We start from the raw sequence: 26,087 nt of genomic DNA, 5'->3' as shown, positions 1-26,087 counted from the left end.
AGTCTATTATTGCCATGGGGAGTGTGGGCCAGGTTTTGCCAGCTTGTCCTTTTCTATCCTATTCTTAGCCAGAAATCCAGATTTTACAGGAAGTCTGATTTTTAAGATGTCGCAACTAAAAATATTTAAGCACCATGGACCTAAGGAAATGTATCTGTTGGTCAGGTATGGCTGCCATCTTGTAATTTCTGATTTAGATGATGGGCTTGAGATGTTCTTTAAAGACATCCTTAATTGCCTTTAGAACTCTTTTAGCATTTAGGTTACAAAAATTGCTGCTCACACATTGACAGAAACCATCTAGTTAATTGGTCATTGATTTACAGTAGGACTTATAATTAGTAAATGGCAGACATGTTCATGTCTTAAAAGTAGTATCAGTTTCTAGTTCTGGACTCGTGGATTATGTATGCCCATTTAGGCTAAGTGTACGTACAGAGAGCTGTACAAAGACTGAGGCGTTGACTTAGTATGAACTGTCAGAAATTGGTATTCATAGTCCACTTTTTCTTTAGATGTCTGGGTGATTGCTTATTTTAAGCATGGTTTACACCCACTGTACTAAAGCCTCACAGGTTTGAAATACTGCTTCCTGGAAAAGACTGCTTTATCTAGAAAATGACATTTTTTTGCTCAGGGTATATCTGTGAAATTCACATTAGCTTATATGACACATGATCCTTGGAATATAGTATTACTATGAAAAAAATTAGGTGCTCTTCTAGTCAGAGGACAGAACAAGAGGATGATACAATATTATAATTTTTGGTCAGGCTTCATGTTTCCATGGAATGGAAGCCAAGTCATTACCTTGACTGACTTGCCCTTTTTGTCTTTATTACTTCCCCACTCTCACTCCAGATACATAACAGCAAAAGTGCAAATAAACTCAGGTCCAGTTTGTTCTTCCCTACCTTTCAAGTCCAGGATACAGTTGATTTGTTCCCATCCCTCTCCCCCATCATTTTTATTATGATTACAGTGCCCTAGTTAAGGGAATCCTTACCCACTTTGGGAACATTTCAGTAGAGGTTGATGTGGATGAGAGCTTAAAAATGGAATTGCAAGTGAAAGTAGGGACTTAAAACCTCGACCTGGAGCTCCCAGTGCTCATAAAGTGGCATTTCCCTGCTTCTGTCCTAGCATCAAGAATTCCTGGTTCTGAATTCCCTGGCAGTCCAGTGGTTAGGACTCCGTGCTTTCACTGCTGAGGGCGAGGGTTCGATCCCTGGTCGGGGAACTAAGTAAGATCCCACAAGCCATGTGGCGTGGCCAAAAAAAAAAAAAAAAAAAAAATTCCTGGTTTTGTCTTTGTTTAGACTTCAGTGTCTCCTTGACACCTACCTTGCCTATTATAATGCTTTAATTTTGTCAGGTGTAGAAACCCAAGTGCAGCTATAACAGCCAGATTGCTGTGGATATACTTCAGTATGAGAACACATTGACTGTGTGGTGGTCAGGTCATAGCTGAGCTTGGATTTCAGGTGCTGGGAAGGTCCTTGTGTGGGGACCCATGTGTAGTCTTTGCTTGTATTAGAAGGATGGAGGACCAAAGTCCCAGATACCTGTCCTGTTTTCAGTTGCTCAGGTGTCCTGTGTGCAAATTATGACTATAAGACATTGTTCAGTACTGGTTTTGATTCGGATTCAAGGTGAGTTTCTGCTGCTGAATAAAAAGCGAAATTTTGCGGTAAGGTCTTTGCCAGGCGTATGTTGCAGGGAAGGTGTACTTAAGTGTCCTTTTAAAAAAATTGCTTCAACCATTATTAAGTAAATATATGACCCAGTAGTAGGTTGTTTTGATTGTCATTCTTTTGTGCTGGTATACTGCTTGCCTTCTGTTTTGTTGGCAGTTACATGAGAAAGCAGTTTTGTGAAGTATACTACCTTGAAAACCTTAGACACTGAGTTTCCATCAGGGATGATCTTTAGTCCACCAGACTAGTAGCATGATTGGTCTCAGGAATGCCATTCTTATGTATAGACTGAGGGCCAGGATTTTATGCAAATTCAGTTTAAGGAGATTAAAGTGAAGAAAAGAAATTCCTTCTAATATCATTTCCTTTATTAAATATTTTATCTGATTAGGATGAAATAATTGGAAGCTACTTATAATTTCAACATCTCCTACCTTCTGACATCCAAGGAAAGCACTTCTGATCTTACTTTTCTGGATTTTTATACCAGTCTACTAGTTCTGTCTTTGAAATGTAAGAGAAAAATCCAGCTGCGTTTGTAATCTACAAAACCATGCCTCAGTTTTATGTTCACCTCTTAGGTTCAGTTCAGGGCATAATTTCTTCCAGTCCTTCCAAATTCTGTTAAAGTTATCCTGTTCGTGGTCCTATTGTTTACTTCTTGAAAATTCTGTATTCCCTAAACCTTGGAGAAGATGAGAAGGTTTTAAAATTTTCTAACCAAAAGTATCTGCCTGAGGAAACATCCCAATTTCAGGATCTTCTATTTTATGACTTGGCCTCCTGGGAGAATTAGAATCTGGTCTACCAGGAAGACTCTTGTGTTTACATTTTCTGGCCTCAGTCTCATGGAAAAATGAGAAACTTCTTGGCCTCTGTTCTTCTAGGAACATAAAATTGGAGCCAAGTAGGATGAGAACAGAAAACATGACGGTAAACCACCAAGTTGACCTGGTTGGATGTCCGAGATCTGTAAATCTTACGGTTTGTAATACCTAATTCTTAGTGGCTGGTTTAAGCAGGGTGTGTGTGTGTGTGTGTGTGTGTGTGTTACATATATGTGTGTGTGTGTATTCCCTCCACCCCTTGAATATTCAGCCATCTTAAGGGTTAGATAGTGTGATCTCCATTTTACACATGAAAAAACTGAAGCAGAAAGGTACCTGGGACCACACAGCTCAGTAAGGGGCCAAGTCAGGATCCTAAAGGCAGTCTCAAACTAGAAGCTATACTTTTGATCACTGCATCTGTAGAAAACAGTGTACACTGTACTGTTATTAGAGCTATAAAATCCCTTTAGACTGAAGGATACCTGTTTTGAGTGCCTAGTAGGTGCCAGCACTACCATGTGTTTGGGGAACAGAGGGTTAAACTGTAGGACAAAGTTCCAGCTTTCATAGGGCTTACATTCTAATGAGGGAGACAAACTAGCAAATGCTGTGAAGAGAAACAGCAGGATAAGGGGACAAATGTGGCCTTATATTTTCGTTATAGTGCTCAGGCAAGGCTGAGACTAAAGTGAGGGAGCGAGCCATGGCCGTTAACTGGGGGCAGAAGAGCAGGGATGAGTGCAGAGGTCTTGGAGTGGTTATATTAACATGGCATTCAATTCAGCAGGCTTTTATTTTATAGGTTGTCTTCAAGCTTTCCTGAAAGAATTGACAGTATATGACAGTTTAATGCTTACTTTTTTTCCACAGGACTTTTATCTAGTAATCTATCTTGATGAATTTGGCTTGAGGTACATGTTTTTCTCATTTTATAGAAGTGAGAATTAAGATGTGGACTCGAGCATACGTAAAGGTGACTCGTTTAACGAATCTCCATATTGTACCCATCACCCAGTTTCAGCAGTTATCACCATTTACCACTCTTGCTTTATCTCCACCACCCCTTCCCTTTATTTATTTATTTTTTTTGCTGGAGTATTTTATATTTATCTTAAAATTTTAAACCTTTAGAAGAGTTACCAGTATAAGAACCATTCAGTTAACACCTGTATGCTTTTCACCTAGATCACTAATTTGCCATATTGGCTCTTTTTTTATCATTTGAGAGTTGCAGGCATTGTTGACATGCCTTTCTTAGGAATAAGGACTTTCTTCCTAACCATAGCATGACCATTACACTCAGATTTGACATCAGTACAATACAGTTATAGAATGTTCAATTTGTGTTCTAATTTACCTTGTTATTCCAGTGTTATCCTTTAGTTCTTCAGTCCGTTATTCAGTCAAGGCTCATGTATTTGGTGGTTGTTTAGTCTTTTTGATCTAGAGCAGTTCTCAAGCCTTTGTCTTTAAGGACAGTGTCACTTTGAAGAGTCCAGGCCCTTTGGTCGGGAGAATCCCTCAATTTGAATTCGTCTAGCTGCTTTCTCATGATGAGAGATTAGGCTAAACATTGTTGGCAGGAATGTTACATAGGGATGTCAGTTTGTCCCACTGTTGGGGATGTCAAACAATTATTTGGTTTAGGTGATATCCACCAGATTGCTCCATTATAAATGTACCTTTTTTCCTTTAGTAATTATTAAGTGATTTATGGAGTGACAAACTTGATTGAGACTCAGTATTCTTTTCTCCAGCAGTCTTCCACTGGATTTAGCATTTATTGATGATTCAGAATCAGTTATTGCTGGAGTACTTTAAAGCAAATGCAGATATAAAAGTTCTCCTATAAATATTTATCATGTATCTAAAAGGTAAGGGCTTAAAAAACAAAAACAAAAAACCACAGTGCCTTTATGCTACCTCACTACAATTCCTTAACATGTAATATCCATATTCAGATGCCCTGAATTGTCTCAGTTGCTTCTCTACAGTTGATTTGCTTGAATCTGAATCCAAGCATCCACAGGTTGTATTTACTTGATGTTTTTGCAAGTGTTCCTGGGTATAGCATTCATGTCTGCCTTTAGAGATAAGATTAATTCTTGATGGGTGTAGGTGTTGACAGCTTCATCCATCCATTCTGAAGTTCCCATCAAACTTTCTTTCACCTAAGCGTTCTAGCATGCATTGTAATCATTGCCTAGGGACATTACTTCATTAGGGATTACGAAAGGTGATTCTGTATCGATGAGCAGATTTTTTTCTGACCTGTGTTTATTTCCACTTTTTTATGTATACCTTCCTGGGGAGAGTTGTAAAAGGATACATTCTTCATCTTTACAGAGGATGGTTCTGGACTTCCTTAGTAATTCTGTAATATGTCCTCAATTTTCTCATATGTAAATTTGGGGGTAATTATGCCTACCTCTTGGGGATTTTGTGAGGATTAAATGGTCTGGTACATGTAGCTTAAAAATGGTGCCTGGCACTCATGTTGGGGTAAGCGCTAGTTATTAAAGTAACTTTTTCATTTAATTCTTCAAGTGTAATGGAGAGGCAGAGATGGGAGAGGTTCTTCACGCGTTGACATCAGCAGGATGCTTGAATTTGTATAGAGTGAGCTGAGCGAAGTGCTGCTTGCCCACACCAGGCTGTCCTTTTTGACTGCATGGAAACAACCATAATACACGAAGCATGTATCACTGCACACTGTGAAATGGATATTGACAATTGAAGAGGTAAAATCTGGAACACATTCTGAAATGGAGTTAGTACAATGAAGGGAAGTAGGTAGGTAGGGAGGATGAGATGGTGGCTCCAGGTACAGGTTTTTACTATGTCACGGCCCTTTGAGATTTTTATCTGAACAAAGGGCAGCATGCTTGCCTAGTCTGATTTGTCTTGTTATCATTCTACACTCAACTAGAGCTGTTTCAGATTGCAAATCACTTTGGTAGGGGAGGAAATGCTTTACTTCTTCTTGGCCTTTTAATCTGCCTTCTCTTTCTGCTTTAAAAAAATCCCACTGTTGATAATTGTATAGAGTGTTGGAAGTTTAACACTCTATTTTTTTTTTGCGGTACGCGGGCCTCTCACTGTTGTGGCCTCTCCCGTTGCGGAGCACAGGCTCCGGACGCGCAGGCTCAGCGGCCGTGGCTCACGGGCCTAGCCTCTCCACGGCACGTGGGATCCTCCCGGACTGGGGCACGAACCCATGTCCCCTGCATCAGCAGGTGGACTCTCAACCACTGCGCCACCAGGGAAGCCCAGTTTAACACTCCTGATCAGGTGTTTAGTCATTAATATTTGATTCATTTATTTAAACATTTGAGCACCTGCAGTGTGCAAGATAGTGTTCTAGACACAGACCCACATCAGTGAGCATCAGAGACTAGGGTCTCTACCCTCATGGAAATTTACATTTTGGTAATGAGGTGACAGTAAATATGAGGAAGTTGTATAGTATGTTAGAAGGTGTTGAGTCCTGTGGAAAAAAATAAAGCAGGATAAGGAGAGATTGAGATGGTTAGGAAGTTACTTTTAAGCAAAGACAATGAGAGGAGAGCAAGTCTTGTGAAAATCTGGGGGTGCATAGGGAACAGCTAGTGTCAAGGTCCCGAGGCATGTTTGGTACATTGTGCATTGTGAGTGAAGAGGTGACTGCTTGCTGTGTTAATGCCCTGTAGTGGGCCAAGGGCCAGAGCTTGGAGACAGGTTAAGAGGCTAGGGCAGTTAACTGGATGAGATGGAATGGTGATTTGGGGCAGGGTGCTAGTGGTTGAGATTCTGAGTGGTCTGATTCTGGATATAGTTTTTGAGAGAAAGCTAACAGATTTTGCTAATGGATTGATTATGAGTGGCTTGAGAGAGAAAGTGAGCAAACCTTCAGGGATGACTGATAATTTTTGGCTTGAGCAATAGTAAGGATGGAGTCGCCATTTTCTGAGGTGAGGAAGATTGAGAATGGAACAGCTTTAAGGGGGTCAGCCAAAGTATTCACACTCCCAAGGAAAAGGGTAGGTGGTTACAAACTCTTCATTCAGTAAGGACAGTGGTCCATAGATCTTGCTATGAGAACTCATATCTATAGATCATATAGCCAGTTCTTTTAACCTAATGTCTTAAGGATGTAAGAGTTAGCAGATGAAGGAAGGCTGAGATTCATATAGCCTGTGGTAACAAGGTCAGATGTCGAATAGACTTTGAGACTTAATTTTTTAATTCTAACACTGAAAAAGAGAATGGAGGCAAAAGCCTTGGACTTGGAGAGTGAGAAGCTGGTTGAGCCTTGATCTTCTAGCCGAATTTCCTGCTCAGTTTTTACTTATATGAGAAGCCTGTGCCTGGGACTACTTTTTGTTTTGAATCTCTTCGTTTTCTTCATACATATATTCATCACAAATGATCATACATAAATACTTCAGTTGGATTTTATCCTGTACACTCTTTGCAGTCACTTTCGTTAACATTTGTTATATATACATCTCAGTTGTTTTCTCTGCAAACTCAAAATTTTTAAACATGGGTGATATTGAATGATCTTTTACTAATATTGTTTGTTTCTATTAATAAATGTCCTTTTTATGAAAGATAGTATTGCATAGTGATTAAGGGAAGAAGCAATTTAAACCTAGATGGGAGTGCAAATCCAGATGTAAACACAAATAACTGTATCCTGGGGTGTTATACTACTTCATTGGTTTCAGTTTTGTGTGTAAAATGATCATAATAATTGTACTTATCCCATAATTGTTGTGAGGATTAAAGTAATGCATACAGCACTCTAGGCACAGTACCTACAAGGTGTTAGGACTTAGTGCCAGGTAGTTATTTTTTATCTCCATTATTTATAACTCATTTATGATAACTAGTCGTTTGCAAGCAAATAGTGCTGAGCCTCTTGAATTCTTCCCATAAAAATTAACACAAAATGCTTAGTCATTGGGATTACATGATATGGTATCATAGGCTCTTGTACTCCGTTACTTTACATTTTCATTTCTCTCAAAAAATGTAGATTATTGGAGTTTGCTCCATACACATGTTCTGGTATCATCCACATAAATATTGAAACCAGTGGTAGTTTCAAATTTACCCCCATACCCAAAAGGTCTTCATTGCTGAGACTTCTTTCGAAAAATAAACAAAACCAAAAAGACCCCTGGTGAGCCACACTTCTACATTCTTAGAAGCAAATTTAAATGACTGTATCTTGGGGGATGTGTGTATATGGATGAAATGATAAATCTAGTGATTTATGAACTTTTCTAGGTGAATAAGATTTTATTTGAAGAAATGGCTTACTTACATGGGAAACCATCCCTCCTAACCCCCTACCCCCAATAATTTGCTAAAAGTAGAGCCGTTCTGGTTGGTAGAGGGTTGCTGGAGGGGGGCTTAAATCCCTGTTCACTCTGCCTCACTTCCCACCCCTGTGATGGGACACCCCCATGTCCCATCTAGGAACCCTCAGAATATAGTTTGAATGCCATTTGAGTTCAGTCACGGTTTCATACATTTCTTACATACTTCCAAAAACTTGAATAGCAAGATTGTAGGTATAGTAGAAATGTTTTGCCAAAGAAATTTAAGGGCAAGCTCCTTAAATGTTTTAGGGACTATTATATGATTACATGTCTTCAGCTCCACTTGTAATTTAAAATTGGCTGGAATTCATATCTGTTGTATTAGAAACACTCATTTTCCTTTTGGTGTCACTGATAAACTGCTATCATAGCCAAGTTCTACAATTTTAAAGTTAAGCAAGGGTTGAGGAAGGCCCTGTTATGAGTATGTATATACCAAGCGCCAGTAACCTATTCCACTAGAGGAGTTTGCTTTGCTGGACTTTGAATCAAGATAACAGAAGTGAAAATGTGTCTGAAAAGTCCATAAGTAGAATTTTATATAAATTTAGTGAGTTTTTTTGTATTTAACTTGAATGAAGTGATGTAGATAGGAGCTAATAGTTGAGGTGGTTGGGAGCCTGTTTAAAATATTCGTGAGAGAACTGCATATTTAATACATTATTTTATTTAGTTCTTTTTATCTATAAACTTTTATGAGGCTTTTAAAACACCTGGGGTATCGTTGACAGTTTAATTTGAAAGGCGCCGATATCACCACTTCCAGTCTATGCAAGTTGTAGACAGTGAAGTGACGTTTACTGAGCACCTGCCTGTGTCACTGGGCAGCACACTTTCTAGGTGTTACTTATTCCTTATTAAACCATTAGGAGCTGCATGGTGCTTTCATTTTACAGATGAGACAGTTGAGGCTCATAGAGATTGTTACTTGCCTAAGATCCTGCAGTTAGGAAGTGACAGAGCTTGGACCCCCAGCCCTTCAAAGCTCGTCTGCTTGCTTGACCATGCCACCTACACGTGTAAGTTTTCAGATGTGTTGGTGTATTCTGTACCCCTTAAATTACTAGTTAGTAAAGGGAATATTTTCCATTGGATCAAAATGAGCAAGACTTGGCAAGCCTGCTGTTGACAGTAGTGGGCTCTGCCTATTCAGATTGTCCTTTTGAATGTTTGGTTTTTAAATCGACCCCAAAGCTAAAAAGGTTGTGGTTTGGTCACTTTGAGGGTCACTTTGTTCTACTCTTTGGTAGTTCACTAGCCTCATTGAGTTTATTATGACTTGCAGCCCTGATGGCTTTAAGGTTTGTTTTTCTTGTTCTTTGTTTGGTTTTTATGGCAAATGACTTTCTTTTAAGAGTGACCATACATCCTGGATTTTACAGAATGTCCCAGAATAGTTTCCTAGTTTGGAAGATAAACTATATGTTTTTCCTAGATAATAGAAGAGAGATGTTAGATTTGGTCCTAACTAATTATGTTTTGATTATATTACCTGAAGGGGTTTAATAGCTGATTTAAATTTGGTCTTACCTATTTTACTCTTTCTAGTTCAAACACAGCAAATATTTGTGTACACTTCTTTATTTGGATTAATTCTTTAACTGTAATTTAATTCATCCAAGTAAATGAAATAGTACTTTCATGTACCAAGATTGTATTTTAATTTTGTGCGGAACTATCAACAAAACACTGCTTTCTGAGACAGAAGCCCCCTCCTGTTGGGGAGAGTCTCTCAGTTTCACAACACCCTTGTGTTTGATTGAAATCAGCTAAATTTCTTACACTGGCCATCATAACTAGGGGACCGTTTCTTTATACATTCTACGTCTATTACTCTCACTATAGAAATAATCATTTTCTTAAAAATGCACTACCAAGGAGCCAACCCACATACTTATCATTACTATACCTACTTTATTACTTGTCCCACCTTTCTCACTTACGGGATTTATCTGAACCGTAAACCAGCTTAGTCCTAGAAATATAAAAACATAAATTAAAAAATTTCATTTTAGCTGGAGAAAAAATTTTTCCATGTATATTCTTTCTAACAATAAAGGAACTCTGGATAGTGTTCGTTATATTTTTGTTGTAGAAATGTTTACTTCTTTAAAAGAGTGAGAAAAAATATGCAAAACTTGTATATTTTATTTGGAACCATTTTTTAAGAATTGCACAGTTTATCTCCTGAAAGCCTGTGACAGTCTCTCTTAATGACTAGAATGTGAAATTTGGCTGCATTGTATTATAGTATTTTATATCCTTCTGTAAACTAATTTGATCTGTTTTTGTTTTTGTTTCCTTTTCCAGTCTTTACTAGGTGCTGGTCTCTGGATGTTTTTTGTTTAAGTTGGAAAAATCTTAAATCTGTCCACAGACTGATATGGTATCCAGTGAGATGGGGACTGTTGGCAGTGGCTTTTGAAGGATCTGAGGGGGCAGAAAGAGTTGAGAACTCGGCCTTGAGCTAGTGTTTGGTGTCGTCCTGCTGCCTCTCCTGTGGGCCCAACGTTTTTTCTCTCTAGCTTACCTGCCAGCTGTTCTAGGGAAGTTAGGGGTTAGACCAGTGTAAGCATTCATCAGGGAGCAGAATATGGCTTGGATATCTTACTTGCATCATATTTGACAATGGGAAACAGTGTTGTTTATTTTAGCAGTGCTTCCTGGTGATCGGAGAAGGAAGGGCTTGTTTTGTTTCTGAGCACTCTGTTCTTCGAACAAATAGGCTGCTGCAGCAGCCACTACAACACATACCCGCTTCCACCTTCCCTCCAAACAAAAATAAAAACACTCTGGGTGTTTGTCCCTTCTTGAGGAGACAGATAGTCAAGTATTGCTGTTGAGAAGAGAGACACTTGAAATGGCCGTTCTGACCAGTAAGCTAGGCTTATCTGTGTGTAAGTTGGAACAAAATGGCAAGGGTATGGCTTGGATGTTGGATGGCAGTGGGAGCTCTGTTGGAGGCAGGGATCTCCTAATTGCCAACTACAGTTTTCTTTGTAATTGAGGACCTAACCCTTATACTGAAATGTTACAGGTACCCTTTTAAATAATTAATATTTATTAATCACCTGATTAGATTTTATTAAAAATTTAGGTAATTCTTCCTAAATAATGTCCAAGTATTTTTTTTAATAACTTGAACATTTGGGGGCGAGAGAAAGTAGTCATAGAAATACAAGCAGCTTCAGGTTTTGGCAAGTATGAAGTGATACAAATACCAACTTTTAGTGTATTTTATGTTTTTGTGTGTGGCAGTTTTACTCATGCCAGTCATTATTGACACTGGCTTTTAGGAGGAAAGATTTTAGTCAGTTTTTTTTTGGTGTAATTGTTGTAGTGCTTTATGCTTAAAAAGGCATAAAGATGGGTTTAAGACATTTCTACGTGGCAGCATTATTAATTAGACCTAATAACCTAATTCGGTAGCATGTTTATCTTTAAGCATTATTTCCAGCTCTTTTCCTTACCAGTAAGAGGTTTGTTGTTAAGTGTTTAGTACTGTGGTCTATTTGGAAAAGAGGTGGCTTTTAGTATCATTTATAGGACTTAATGATTTTTGAAGGAAAGTATCTAGATTCATCAAAAAGCATCTGCTTTGTTAAGCATAAAAAAACATTACACTCTGAGGTTGCCTTATCTCAAAAGGAGAAATCACTTTAGGAGTTAACATGTGGAAGGCGTTAGGTTGAATAACAAAATGTTTTTCATATTGGTCTTTCAGCTCCAATTATAATAACTTTGAAGATTCAGAATTTGTCTCTTTTTCCAGGAGAAAACCCGTCATATTCATAAACTCAATTTTAGGTAAATTTAAATGTCTGTTTTTCAATGATTTTCTTAATCCAGGACTGAAAAGATCTGATTGACTTATTGAAGACAATTTATTATCTAATGGTTTATAGATGTCTGTTTTGTTTAGGTTTGGAAGATATAATAATAATAATAATGACGTTATTTTTCAGTCTTCCAGAAAAATTTTCTATTTCTTCCTCCTCTCCTTGCTCTGTATACCCTTCAACAAGAAAGCATTAAAAGGAAAAATTATTCAGCAAAATCAAACCTTGAGTCAGTGCCTTTATCATCTCAGAGGTTCTCTTGGAAATAATGCCTGATGAAATGGAAGGGAAGGAAATGACTTTCTGTAACATTAAAAAAATCTTCTTTTCAATGTCTTCCTTCTAGCTAGCAGAGTAAAATTTTAGGGTTGTTTAGGTATGTTCCTAGTTTTTTTGTGTGGAACATCTTGTTTCCCCTTAGGGCAGGAGTCATGTCACAATTTCTAGGTTAATGTATGATGACTAGCACAGATGTACATTTGTAGTAGGAATTTAGGAAAATTTTGTAACAGTAGTCTGCACAGACTAAGCAGTACTTGGTATTGTGTTTGGGGGTAGATGATAATACTTAGTAAATACCTGTTCTGTCCAGGACCCTAACTGGCTATAAAATACATTACTCTCAGGATTCACAGTATTTGAAGATTCATTTTGGTGTCCTTATTTATTATGAATAATTAGTGTCATCCCCCCGCCCCCAAAGTGCTTTAAGACCTTGGTGCCTTTCCAATCTGAGACTACCACACTAAGACAAGAAAGGGCAGTGTCATGGTGGGCATTTCTTAGTTGCCAGAGAAGTTAAGCCACTTAGTTAGGAGGTCAATTAATTTTTGTTCTTACTTCAAAATGATAAATATTCTCCCTGACTTTAAGTATCAGATGTGATAGTATGGATCGCTCTTTCCTGTGGAACTAAAGTACATATATTTTAAAAGTTTTTTTTTTCTTTTTATAATGTCTTGTTGCGCCGTTTTGCTAGACTGAAAGTTTCCTCATCGCTTGGTGAGCCCCTCCTCTAATTCAATCTTTGTCTTTTGTCTTTGCTGCCTTGCAGGGTTGGTACAGTAGGCTTCACTAGACTTAGCTGCAACTCAGAATTTCTCCTCCAGCACCTGAGTAAATGCTGATGGTCTTGTGGAGAGTGGATTAAGAGTACGAGCTAAGTTCTCAATCCCAATTAAGAAGCGGAGGAAAATTTAAACTGTCTCCTTCAAAGTTTATCACAACCGCCACCATCAAGACAGCAAACCAAAGGACAAAGACTTTGACCTGCTGTGTTGCTCTGTGTAGTCCAGTTCACGTACGGTTTACAGACTTGGCTGGGGTTACTAATGAGTAAATAAAAAGTTGGACACTTCTGTCATTGGACACTTTTATTCACAAAGTTACCAAAATGAGGGCTGTACTGGAGACAGCAGACATTGCCATAGTGGCTCTGTATTTTATCCTGGTCATGGGCATTGGTTTTTTTGCCATGTGGAAATCTAATAGAAGCACTGTAAGTGGATACTTCCTGGCGGGGCGCTCTATGACCTGGGTAGCAATTGGTGCCTCTCTGTTTGTGAGCAATATTGGGAGTGAGCACTTCATTGGGCTGGCAGGATCTGGAGCTGCAAGTGGATTTGCAGTGGGCGCATGGGAATTCAATGCCTTACTGCTTTTGCAACTTCTGGGATGGGTTTTCATCCCGATTTACATCCGGTCAGGGGTATACACCATGCCTGAATACTTGTCCAAGCGATTTGGTGGCCATAGGATTCAGGTCTATTTTGCAGCGTTGTCTCTGATTCTCTATATCTTCACCAAGCTCTCAGTGGATCTGTATTCGGGTGCCCTCTTTATCCAGGAGTCTTTGGGTTGGAACCTTTATGTGTCTGTCATCCTCCTCATTGGCATGACTGCTTTGCTGACTGTCACCGGAGGCCTTGTTGCAGTGATCTACACAGACACTCTACAGGCTCTGCTCATGATCGTTGGGGCACTCACACTTATGATTATTAGCATGATGGAGATTGGCGGGTTTGAGGAAGTTAAGAGAAGGTACATGTTGGCCTCACCCAATGTCACTTCCATCTTGTTGACATACAACCTTTCCAACACAAATTCTTGTAATGTCCACCCTAAGAAAGATGCACTGAAAATGTTGCGGAATCCAACAGATGAAGATGTTCCTTGGCCTGGATTCATTCTTGGGCAGACCCCAGCTTCGGTGTGGTACTGGTGTGCTGACCAAGTCATCGTGCAGAGGGTCCTAGCGGCTAAAAACATTGCTCATGCCAAAGGCTCTACTCTGATGGCTGGCTTCTTGAAGCTTCTGCCAATGTTTATCATAGTTGTCCCAGGAATGATTTCCAGGATACTGTTTGCTGATGATATAGCTTGCATCAACCCAGAGCACTGCATGCAAGTGTGTGGAAGCAGAGCTGGGTGCTCTAATATTGCGTACCCACGCCTGGTGATGAAGCTGGTTCCTGTGGGCCTCCGGGGCTTAATGATGGCAGTGATGATTGCAGCTCTGATGAGTGACTTGGACTCTATCTTTAACAGTGCCAGTACCATATTCACCCTCGATGTGTACAAACTCATCCGCAAGAGTGCAAGCTCCCGGGAGCTAATGATTGTGGGGAGGATATTTGTGGCTTTTATGGTAGTGATCAGCATTGCATGGGTGCCCATCATCGTGGAGATGCAAGGAGGCCAGATGTACCTTTACATTCAGGAGGTAGCAGATTACCTGACGCCCCCAGTTGCAGCCCTATTCCTTCTGGCAATTTTCTGGAAGCGCTGCAATGAACAAGGGGCTTTCTATGGTGGAATGGCTGGCTTTGTTCTTGGAGCAGTCCGTTTGACACTGGCCTTTGCCTACCGTGCCCCAGAATGTGACCAACCTGATAACAGGCCAGGCTTCATCAAAGACATCCATTACATGTACGTGGCCACAGCGTTGTTTTGGGTCACAGGACTCATTACTGTAATTGTTAGCCTTCTCACGCCACCTCCTACAAAGGAACAGATTCGTACCACCACCTTTTGGTCTAAGAAGAGCCTGGTGGTAAAGGAGAGCTGCTCCCCAAAAGAAGAACCGTACAAAATGCAAGAGAAGAGCATCCTGAGATGCAGTGAGAATAGTGAGGCCATCAACCACGTCATTCCCAATGGGAAATCTGAAGATAGCATTAAGGGCCTGCAGCCTGAAGATGTTAATCTGTTGGTGACCTGCAGAGAGGAGGGCAACCCAGTGGCTTCTTTAGGTCATTCAGAGGCAGAAACACCTGTAGATGCTTATTCCAATGGGCAAGCAGCTCTCATGGGTGAGAAAGAGAGAAAGAAGGAAACAGAGGATGGAGGCCGGTACTGGAAGTTCATAGATTGGTTCTGTGGCTTTAAAAGTAAGAGCCTCAGCAAGAGGAGTCTCAGAGACCTGATGGAGGAGGAGGCTGTTTGTTTACAAATGTTGGAAGAAACTCCACAAGTAAAACTAATACTAAATATTGGACTTTTTGCTGTGTGTTCACTTGGAATTTTCATGTTTGTTTATTTCTCCTTATGAACTTTTAAGGATATGATGAGACACTAACTTAAGAAAATACTGGTCTTTGAAAAAAACAAAAAAACAAAACACTTATGTAACTGTCGCATCTCTCAGGCATTGTTTACGCTGTAGGTTTTAGCCAAATTTTACTTAGCAGAAAAATCATCTATTTGCAAGACTTTATTTTCCCAGAGATGGATGAAAGTAAAATTTCAATCTAAATGAAGTAAAACTTGTTTAACAGACTGAATTGTGCAAATGTGGTTTAAAATTTTCCATACCAAAGTAAGGAGAGACCAATTATTCTCATAGAGCACTTAGAGCAGAATATATGCTAAGATATCACGAATAAGATATACTGTCTGCACTGCCAAATCTTGGTAGGCCTTCTTACCCTGAAGTAGAAGACTTGCTCATTTTAAAGTTTTTTCTCTCTCTGTAATCCCTACTTCCATTTTAAAAAACTGAATTTGTAGACATTGTATAATCAATTATGTACTGAAAATCGCTAACATGTGCTTGTTTCAGGGCAAGTTCGTTTGCCAGGTTCGTTTTGTTAGCATGAGCCTATGGATTCTGAATGCTGAAAGAAAGGAAGAAGAATGTTTTCCTGTAGCTATTCTTGTACCACCAGTATATGGAATGTTGGGAAAAAGTTTGTTCCAGTTGCTTTTTTCTTTTTTTCCTACTTTGAAGTTTAAGTGAACCATACTCAAACGACCACCGAGTCTGTCTTTATAAAGTTGTATGTCATGATTGTATTGTACATGATTATGGGGGAGAAAATGAAGTAAACATTGCTGATGATCCCCAGATTTACTGACCAAATTAAGATCATTTATATAGTTTGGAAATTAGCATCCCCTAAGCAGCATTTGATCGACTAAGCTGAACAGGTGATAGTCTAATACTAAATATTGGACTTTTTGCCGTGTGATCACTTGGAATTTTCATGTTTTCATACTTCATTAATTCTCTAGCTTTGTTCTTGTCATTTGGTAATATTCTTTATTAGCCAGGTACCTTCCCAAGTGGATCCATTTGGAAGATATGTCCGGAAATTTGAAGAAGAATTAACTCTGCCTTTGTGCTGGGTTGCCCTACTTGATTAGATTGTGAGATATTGCAGTTGAGTTTTTAGAGTGAAAATTTAATTCTCAGATCATATTGTATCCTTGATAAGTCTTTTTTCCCCGATTTACTTTTTTTTCAAAAGACTTGCCATGTGTACACAGCCTCTACATTTTTGTTTAAAAAGTTAACAGTGCTTAGAGTGTGATGATATTTTGATGCAAACTGACCATCAGTAACAGAAAACTCAAGAGTGCATGCTTTGCCATTGGTGGATTGTCAGTATAGTTTTTCTGTAGAATGGATAGCATGTTCAAGAGGTGCCATGAACAAGAACTTCTACGGGTTTCGTAGTGTGTCTTGTAGAGGAGATTACAGGACTTGCGTTAATTGTAGGACCCTCTATCTTGACATGGCTTCATACCCAGTTACAGCCTTCCTGGAAGAGAATCCATTTTTCACAGAGTGATTCCCTTCATGAGGACAGGGTACAAAAGACGTTTGAGAAGAGCTCTACAGATTAGGTAGTTCTTTGTGTGTCCTGTCCTTTTTCCTCCATGACAGATGAAGGAAACTAATTGTGTATCTACTTTGACTTTTCTGTAATCTCTGATATTTTTTAAATTGCATGATTTTATTAACCTTTATTCTTCAGGGGAAAATTATTACTTTTTTAGATATTTTTGTAGATTTTGAATCAAAACTCAGTCCTAATGACTTTAAATTTTTTTGTATTTATAAACTAGTTTCATTATGATGGATTTGATTAGTTCAAAGTTGATTTTAGAAATTGTCAGGTAGCATAATGTCTTCCCATCTCCAGGGGGCTTTCTGAAGGACTGAGTCTGTAGATGAAAAAAATAATTCATGTACAAATAGTATGATTTCTGAGAGCTTATTAGAGTGCCTTGTGGAATTTTGTTCTCAATTTCATTCTTAAGGTTTATAAGCTGGGGGCCAAATAAAAATAAGGACCATCCTTTTCTTGTGTGGAGGCTGAGGCTGTGACATGTCCAAGGTTACAAAGTCTGTTGGGAAGAACAGAAAACCAGGTGTCCAAATCTGGATTCATGGTTTGTCCTCTTCTTTTTTCAAAGGAACTGTTCTTCCTTTGAGACAGCCTTTTGATATTTGGGGAAATAACAGGATCTTAGATTTTTCAAATTGACATTAAGTTGTAGGAATTAAAATTTTTCTCTGACTCTGAACACCTTGCTGTGTAACTCAGCAGTGAGGACTGACATATTGGCTGAGCAGCCTTCTTACCCCTTCTATTAAAAGCATAAATGAATAGGTGGTATTTAAGTGGATTTTTCCCCCCTTTATTTAATGTTGACTCCTAATAGTTTGGGATATTAGCATCCCCCTACCTTCTCTCTGCTGTTGTCTTAGTATGATACATAAAATACATCATCTTGTGTCTATTCATGTGTATATAGCAGTAGGTCAAGTTTAGAGTACTAATGTTTGTAAATAAGGAATGATTATTAGCATATCCATTAGGATTGTTTATTCTTGCCAGTATAAACATTTTATTTAGACTGAAGTCCCTGAAGCTTGCCCTTCTTATTGCTTCCCAGTAATAGATAATGTGCTTGAATAAGTATGTGAATTCCTGATTGCAACTTCATTTCAGGGGGACCACTCTTCAGTCTGTATTTCATTAGAATGATTGTTCATGGAATGATACATGGTCTGTCTTAAAGCTAGCAAAATAGTCATACTTTACACTAACTAAATGGGTCCTAAATGATGACATTGATACCTAGACATTAACATGTATATGTTTTCATATTGGCTCAGGCTGAGGTTCAGAATTGACTAAGAGTGATTGACTACAGTAGTTAGCTACGAGTCAGAATGAAGTGAGGACACTGGTCTTCAAAGGTGGAGAAAAATATTGTCTTATCTGCTGTTAATGGTATCTCCAGTTCTTAGATTTTTGTCCTCTCAGGCAATCTTAGTCTCCAGATCTGATGAGAAGAGCTTATTACCCTGACATGCAGAACGATTATTGGTTCCTTTGTGGTACCTCTAATTTCCCTGTTCATCTCAGAATATTTTGTCCTCCCACCCAAGACAGTAAGCGGCTTTTGAAACAGCTGAACCAGTCTTTTCCCCCAGCCTTTCTTTCCTGGTGAGGTTATCACTCTTATCTTTTGGTTAGAGAAGCATCAAGCAGTAGCAATGGTGCTGTGTCCTTTGGCCGAAATCCAGCAGATCTGATCTCCCAAGGCTTCTTTTTCACTTGGCTCAAAGGATCCATTGTCTGTTTGCGCAAAGAGGCTGGCCTGGGTCACAAAGCCCTAGCTCTTGGGGATGGCCAAGTCAAGTAATTAGTGGGGGCCCATCACTTCATGAAACTTCACATTTTAAGAATTGAGTGGGAAGGTTGTTACTCAGGTCTCTAACCTGATGCTAAGTGGGGGCTTGAAAGTCTTGTCCAGGGTGATTAGAACCTTTAAGTCTCTACATTTCTCAGTCCATTGCTGTCTTCCCTATATTGGGTGTGTGGATCTTCCCCTCTCTTTAGATATCATTTAATGTAGCTTATGGGTTATTCTCATTCTTTACCACCCTATAGAGCTGCTATATTATTAGCTATTAAAAGGTTAGACCCATCAATGTTCCCACTTGGCAGTATTCGGCTTACTTGCTTTTCTTATACTTTACTCCCATACGTCATTTTCATCTGAGGTATGATGGCTGAAAATGACCACATGGGTATCTAGTAGTGACACCTCAGCATTTCCTGAGTTTGGGTTGAGAGATGTATAAAGACCATTGTTGTTAAATTCCGTGAGTACGGAGACTTGCCAGGACAAAATTTTCTTACGAAGTCAGAAACACTATTAAGTGAGATGCTGAGAAGTACCTGGGTGATGCAGACTTAACAGAAGACAAAATTAGCTTAAAATGTGTTAGATGTAGAATCATATTCATTGAACTCTAGAACTTGAGGTATCTTTGCTATCAGCTAGTTTAAACCCCTCCGCATATAGATTAGGGTACAGTGAGTAAGATCAAGCTTGTTAAACCCTGGTTTGATGTTAAATATCGTAAAGTATGAGTTTATTAACATATTTGAGGTTAAAATGACTGATATTTCATAATGATACTTTAGTAGAAAAAATACTTTTAGGTTTCAGTATTCATAAGATTTATCATTAGCCAGGTGTTAAATTGTTTAAGTCATTTTAATGTTGACATTAGCCTGAGCAGACTTTACAAATGGGATATATTCCTATTTGTGTGTATGCCTACCTACCATTCAGAGAGACTGGTTTCCCCCTTTGTCTTCCCTCACATTGCTTTAATTATTCACCTATTCTTTCAACACTTAACAGATTCCTATTTTGATCTTTTGTCAGCTTAATTCACTTCGTTTCAGGCTTATTGTCATGGTGTGCAGAAGTGCTGCTTTGCCCCATATTTGAAGGTCTGGATCCAAATAGTGATTCACTAAATATAGTTGTGTTTAAATATACTAAATTTCTATTAGCTTAAACTGTTCTCAAGAATTGTTTTCTTAGACTTTGTGTTCACTAATAATAAAAGCCCTTAATAATTCATCAGTATTTTATTCTCGAAACTCAGTTTTCAAAAATTAGGAGGCAAGAATAGTTAAATTCACACCAGTCCCTTTGAAATGATGGTGTCACAATGTAGAGAGGAATGGAGTTTGTTTTGATGCCGAAAAGCCTTGTTCTTGCAGTAATTAAAGGTAAAAAGTTGGAACTAGTCAGTTGGCATATAGAGAAACCCTTTTGTACTAGTTAGGTATGAAGCTGGATTACAAAAGAAGTAATCTTTTGATCACTACATTTGGTTTTCTTGGTTGACTTAACTCAGGGCTGCAAATCCCTTTTCCTCCATTAAGCTAACTTCTCTTAATTTGGTATGCTTTTTGTCAAACTCTCACCTCTGTTGGAAGAGTAGATAGATACTCAACTACTTTGACTCCAGAACAGAATTTAGCTAAGGTTCAAAATAATTGATGGGCTTTGCCAGCACTGAGTCCCACACCATTATTCATGTTGTCATATAAATGTTTTTATTTAAACTTCTCTCCAGTGCTGGGAATAAGGCTTTAAACTACTGATTCACCTTTAAAGGAATGTTAAGAGAATTGATATAATTTATGTTTGTTTCCATCTCAAATCCTTTATAAAAGATAGGATTTAGCTTATTGTTTTGGGTTAAGCACCCCATTTATCTGATAACCAACAGGCTTAACCATTGGCATATAGTCTTTTACTCAGAAGTAAACAGAAAAGGTTTGATGTATCTGTATCATTACTCATCTCGTGCACTTTACTTTTTCGGGGAGAACCATAATCTGAGACTTGACTTAAACCAATAACCTTAATTTATGTAATGACTTTTAAAAGTTTGGTTGGGTTACCTGGATACATAGTGTGTTTGCAGAGAGGGATGCTAGAATAAATAAGTCAAGACAAAGCACAGTGGTCTCAGATTCTTGTTAGTGTAGGAGCAGTGCTTTGCTCTCCTCAGAGAAGCACTGTATTATAATTGTTGCCCAGGATAATGGAGCCCCCCACCCCAGTTCAAGACAGTTTACAGTAAGTGAACTCTGTCATTGAGGGAAATACATTTTCCAGTGATTTCGGCAACAGCACAAGTTGACAGTAGGTAACCACACCTTTGTTGGAGACTTATATTGGAAATTCACCTTGTACCCTAGTGCTGCTGGATAAAGGAGTGTTTACTTTTTTTATTGCCTCTGGACAAACTACTCTGGATAATTTTCCAATATATCAGTGTAGCCTATACCTCTATAAGTGGAATGTTCCTTAATAACTCACTTTTTTGTTACACTAGTTGGAAACTGAAATTAAGCTCATTGCTATCTATATTATTGAAACCCCCAACTGGCAAAGGCCATTCTGTAGGGTATATTCCATAATATAATCATCTTCTGAAATTTATGTTTTGATTAGTGCCTTCTGGCTGCCAATACTGAATCTGCTAGTTCACACCTTTCCCTTTCTTGATAGATAACTCTTATTTGTTACAGTTCCTCTTTTTAAATATCGTTATAGCTAGTGAAGAAAATACATTTATATTTACATACTTTATATGCAGCCTCTGTTTAAGTTCAAGGAACCAGGTAAGTCTGGTTTGTGTTGCAGCTTAAATGTTATTTATTCATCTGAATTTGTTTCTTTTATATCCTTAATTAAAAATTTAAGGTTACTTATTCTGTGAGTATATTTTAACTTTACCATTTTCCAGTGTAGGTTGGATAGGCATATCTGAGAACATATATGTGACAACCGTTTCACATTCCATGATAAGGAAAAAGCTGAAAGTAAGTGTCCATAGAAAGCACAAAACCATGTTCCCTCATATTTGTAACTCCACATGTAGAAAGCACAAGACTAACAGTATTCTCATTGTCCCACAAGTGCCAGGCATAAAAAGCCCACCATGGGTTTGTCTCGAGTTGTCAGGATGAGGACCGCAGTACTGAAAGCCCTAGACAGTGAGGTACCTAAGATAGGGGTCCTAAATCATAAGGGATTCAGTGTTCTAATCTGAGTACTTTTTTACTGCTTTGGTGGAGGAGAGAATACCAATGTCAAGAATGCTGCAATTGTATTGGGGGGGTTACTAGCTAAAATGGGGTCTGTGGGCTCTTTCCTACAATCTGGAACTTGAGAAACAGGGACAGACTTCTAGGTTTTTGGTGGGTGGAACATTTTGACAAACTTCTGCTTTAAGCTGTAGAGCCATTGGATTTTTTTTTTTTAATCATACATCTTTAGGAAATTTTACCTCCCGTCAATAGTACCTTGAAAACATGGAGAAATCTCACATTTTAATAGGGCAAATACTAATCTTTAATCTTTGCATAAATTTAATCTAAACTTAATGAAGTTATTTTTTCATATGCTTCACTGTACTTCATTTTAATAGAGCAGAATTTGATCCAAGTGTTACGAGCATCAAACTAACAGAGAGATCTGCCAAATGAAGTGCTTTGCTTTTCACAATGGTTGTAAGAGTCTAAAGGATTCTTTTGCCTGTCTCATTACCCGCTTCAAGACTAGATTAGATGAAATCTGTGAATATGCATGCAAAAGAAGAAAATAATGTGTTTTCTTGAACTCGACATTATCCTTATTTTACTCCTCACTTTCTACACCTGAATAGTCCCTGTTTGTAAACAATGAATAAATACATTTGTGTCTTGGATTTTGCCTGTATGTCAAAAGATGGAAGGACTCTCAGGATGGAGAGAAGTGACTAGCTTTGTTCCCACTCTCCTCTATTTTGTATGTTTATCCTCTTAGGGATAATCACGTTTAATAATATATGGGATGAAGATTAAAGCTGGTATAGACTAATGGAACATGTTTTAGAAGAATTAACCTGAGCACTTTGAGGGAGAGACTTACGCCCTCTAGCCAAAAGTCGCCAGGTTGTGGACCTGCAGCATTTTTTAAGAATGTAAAACCTCAGGCTTCGGTGGGGTTACTGGAGAGGAGTACCAGAAATGCAGGAGAAAGGAGAGGTTTGAGGAACATCTTTGGCTTAGCAATATGTGATAAGGCAAAGCAGTAATAACCTGTTAGTCCTGTGTAGAATGTGTTCTGTACCTTTAAATTTTGTTTTTAAATTTAAAATAGTTTTTAAGAACTTAAAGGATGCTTTTGAAGATTCCTTTGGCAGAATATCTTTCATCTGTAATTCCATGGAAAATTGCTTTAATTAGTCTAGGTGAAAGTAGTCCTAGCGGTGTAAATATGTATAAATAGAATTTTCTAATTTCACTGTGAGATCTCTAACTTTTGAGTGGCAAACAGATCAACAGGTCTTTTGCTCATGGACTTTTCTGTGGGGTTGTTAAAATGCAAAAGCTTTATTTTTTAAATAATGACATATTACATTAGTGTCAGATGATGGTATGGAATCTGTTGCCCTGCTTTCCCCCACCAATAATGCTTCAGTTTATAGATTGCCAACAGAGTTCCAAAATAAAGCGAGGATTTACCCATTCTTTGCTTGGACATCCCATTTTCTGTTGCCTGGACCTATGTTGGCAATCACATATGAACTATGTTATGCTTCTCAGTGCTTCTTCTTCTCCTTTTTTTTTTTTTGATAAGGTGGATATCAAAAATAGTTGCTGTGCAAAAGTTAGTAGTCTTCTTCAAGAAGAAAACCAATTCCTTTTCTAATATCCTGTGAAATTGCTTCATTCATTCCTTTATTTTTAAGCCAAATGTCAGCAGAGTACTGCTGCTTTTATCTAGTAATTTTGATATGTAAGTATTAATGCATTTTTAAAAGATGTCTACATTGAAAAATGTTTTTCCCAGTGTCCTGCCTCTTAAGCTTTGTTCAAATGTTCTGTGAGAGACCAGTCTGTGCACTGGGGTTGTGTATTGTATACATGGATTGTTTTGTCAGTTATGCATTGTAGACCAAATGTGATTTTAAATGAAGTTGTTGGGTTATTGGTGAGTTTTTTGAATTGTAAACTGATTTCCAGGGTACCTTCATTGTCCACAGCATTTTTTTTTTTTTTAAGGCTTGACTGATCAGGTCCATCTCACTGTACAATGTTTTAGTTGCAAGCAGAAAGTAGAATTTGATATAAACCAGGTTACTTCCATATTGAAAGGAATACAATTAAAATTGTAGATTTAGGATTGTTAACCATACATGACAATTCTAACTTTGACTTATTCTAACCTATTGTATACAATCTTATTTTTTAAATTGTAGACATGTATGATCTTGGTTTAATGTGTTTTTAAAAGTGTTAACTGTTTAAAAATGAAAAAAATGAAGCAAATCTGCTAAAGAGCTGTCAGTTTTCATTACTGACTCTGTAAAATACACTGTTCTTTGTGTACTATGTGTTATTTTGCCAGCTGCTGCATTAGCCTTTAAAAGTATTTGGAAACTTAAGATGAACTACATTTCTTGCAAAGTATATTCCTTTCTGTGGTATTTTGTCCTGTAACTGAAGTATAGTAATTATTTTATGGAAATGTTAGCACTTCTGTACCAACTTTGAATAAAATGAAAAATTTACACTTCTGTGACTAAGTATTTTCAATATGAACACATGTCTACCCTCAAAAGGTTGTATCTCAGTTCCTTTTCTCTTGGCTCATGAAGAGTTCCGGTGGGTTTCCCCCACCAATTATTGCCATTCTTTATCTTGGAAAACATGGACTTGCAAATACTGACTGAGAATTGAGTTGTATATAAAACATTGAATAAATAAAAATATTCTTGGTTTTTTCATTTCTAATTTTGAGATAATTCCAAATTATAGGAAAGTTGCAAGAATAGGTTGAAGAACCCAGGAATCATTTTCATCCAGATTCACAGAGGTTAACATTTTGCCACAGTTGCTTTGTCATTCTCTCATCAGACACTTTCCTGAACGGTTTGAAAACAAGTCACAGACATCATTCCCCTTTACCTTCTAAGTACTTAGGGATATATTTCTTAAGACAAGGATAATCACAATATAATCAAAATCTGGAAAGTAACTGGTACGATATTTTAATCTAAAGTCTTTATTCAAATGTTGCTGTTTCAATAATGTTCTTTTATAGCAACTTTTTTTTTTTAAGTTTGGAAACCAGTTCATTGCATTTAGCTCTTATGTCTATCTCCTTTAGTCTGAAATAGTTCCTCAGCTGTTCTTTTTGTCTTTTGTGGTATTGATATTTTTGAAGTGTAGAGGCCAGTCATTTTGTGAATGCCACCCCTATTTAGGGTTGTTTCCTCATGATTTGATTCACACTATGCATTTTTGGCAGGACTACAACGTAAGCAATAATATGTCCTCAAAGCCTCACACTGAGAGGCATGTGTTGTGTTGTCTCATTATTATTGACATTAACTTTTGATACTTGATTGGGGTGGTACCTACCAGGTCTCTCCACTGTCTAGTTAATGTTTTCCCCTTTGGTAGTAAGTAAATTGTGGGGAGATAATTAGAGTTTATGTAAATAACTTATTCCTCATCAAACTTGAATCCCTAGTTTTAGCATCCATTGATAATTCTTTTTTTTTAAAATAAATTTATTTATTTTTGGCTGTGTTGGGTCTTCGTTGCTGGGCGCGGGCTTTCTCTAGTTGTGGTGAGCAGGGGCTACTCTTCGTTGAGGTGCTCAGGCTTCTCATTGCGGTGGCTTCTCGTTGTGGAGCACGGGCTCTAGGCGCATGGGCTTCAGTAGTTGTGGCTTGTGGGCTCTAGAGCACAGGCTCAGTAGTTGTGGCACATGGGCTTGGTTGCTCTGTGGCATGTGGGATCTTCCCAGACCAGGGCTCGAACCTGTGTCCCCTGCATTGGCAGGAGGATTCTTAACCACTGTGCCACCAGGGAAGCCCCATTCATAATTCTTGCCTGAGTAAGTTATTACTGTGGTGGTGTGAAACAGTGATTTTTCTAACTTTTTTTTTTTTTTACTATACTGAAATCAAGAGTTTCCCCTTTTCCCCATTTATTTATCAGTTTGAACTCATGTATTATTTAGTGGGTTATAATTCATTACTGTCATTATTTTGCTCAGATGTTTCCAGATTTAGCTAGCAGGTCTCCCTTCAGGCTAGTTTGTGTCCTGTGGCACGTTCCATCGTTTTTTGAGTACTTCCTTATTTTCCAGCACAACAAAGTGTTACAGGCTCATCTTGTACTTTCCCTGACCCATTCAGGATCAGGCATTTAGTAGGGTATGGTATTTAGAAACTAAGGTCTG

The 26,087-nt window shown here is 38.2% G+C and overlaps 2 protein-coding genes across 3 annotated transcripts in view; both read left to right on the top strand.

The window, feature by feature from the left end:
• SLC5A3 (solute carrier family 5 member 3) overlaps positions 1-25,154 on the top strand; it is a 34,431-nt gene extending 9,277 nt beyond the window's left edge. Inside the window, exons 1-2 of one of the 2 annotated variants that reach the window (XM_082840313.1) lie at positions 10,235-10,793; positions 12,790-25,154. In XM_082840313.1, the coding sequence (XP_082696439.1) occupies positions 13,129-15,285 (2,157 nt within the window). In that variant the 5' untranslated portion in view covers positions 10,235-10,793; positions 12,790-13,128 and the 3' untranslated portion in view covers positions 15,286-25,154. Of the gene's footprint in view, positions 1-10,234; positions 10,794-12,789 lie in introns of those variants that run through there. The other variant, XM_082840312.1, reaches the window with a different exon arrangement.
• MRPS6 (mitochondrial ribosomal protein S6) overlaps positions 1-26,087 on the top strand; it is a 65,500-nt gene that overhangs the window by 9,314 nt on the left and 30,099 nt on the right. The gene's annotated exons all lie outside the window — the stretch shown is intronic.

Source organism: Leucopleurus acutus, assembly GCF_964270905.1.
Source record: "Leucopleurus acutus genome assembly, chromosome: 5".
NCBI classification, from domain to species: domain Eukaryota; kingdom Metazoa; phylum Chordata; class Mammalia; order Artiodactyla; family Delphinidae; genus Leucopleurus; species Leucopleurus acutus.
The sequence above is the reverse complement of the archived record's forward strand: the minus strand, read 5'-3'. Positions and strand labels throughout refer to the sequence as shown.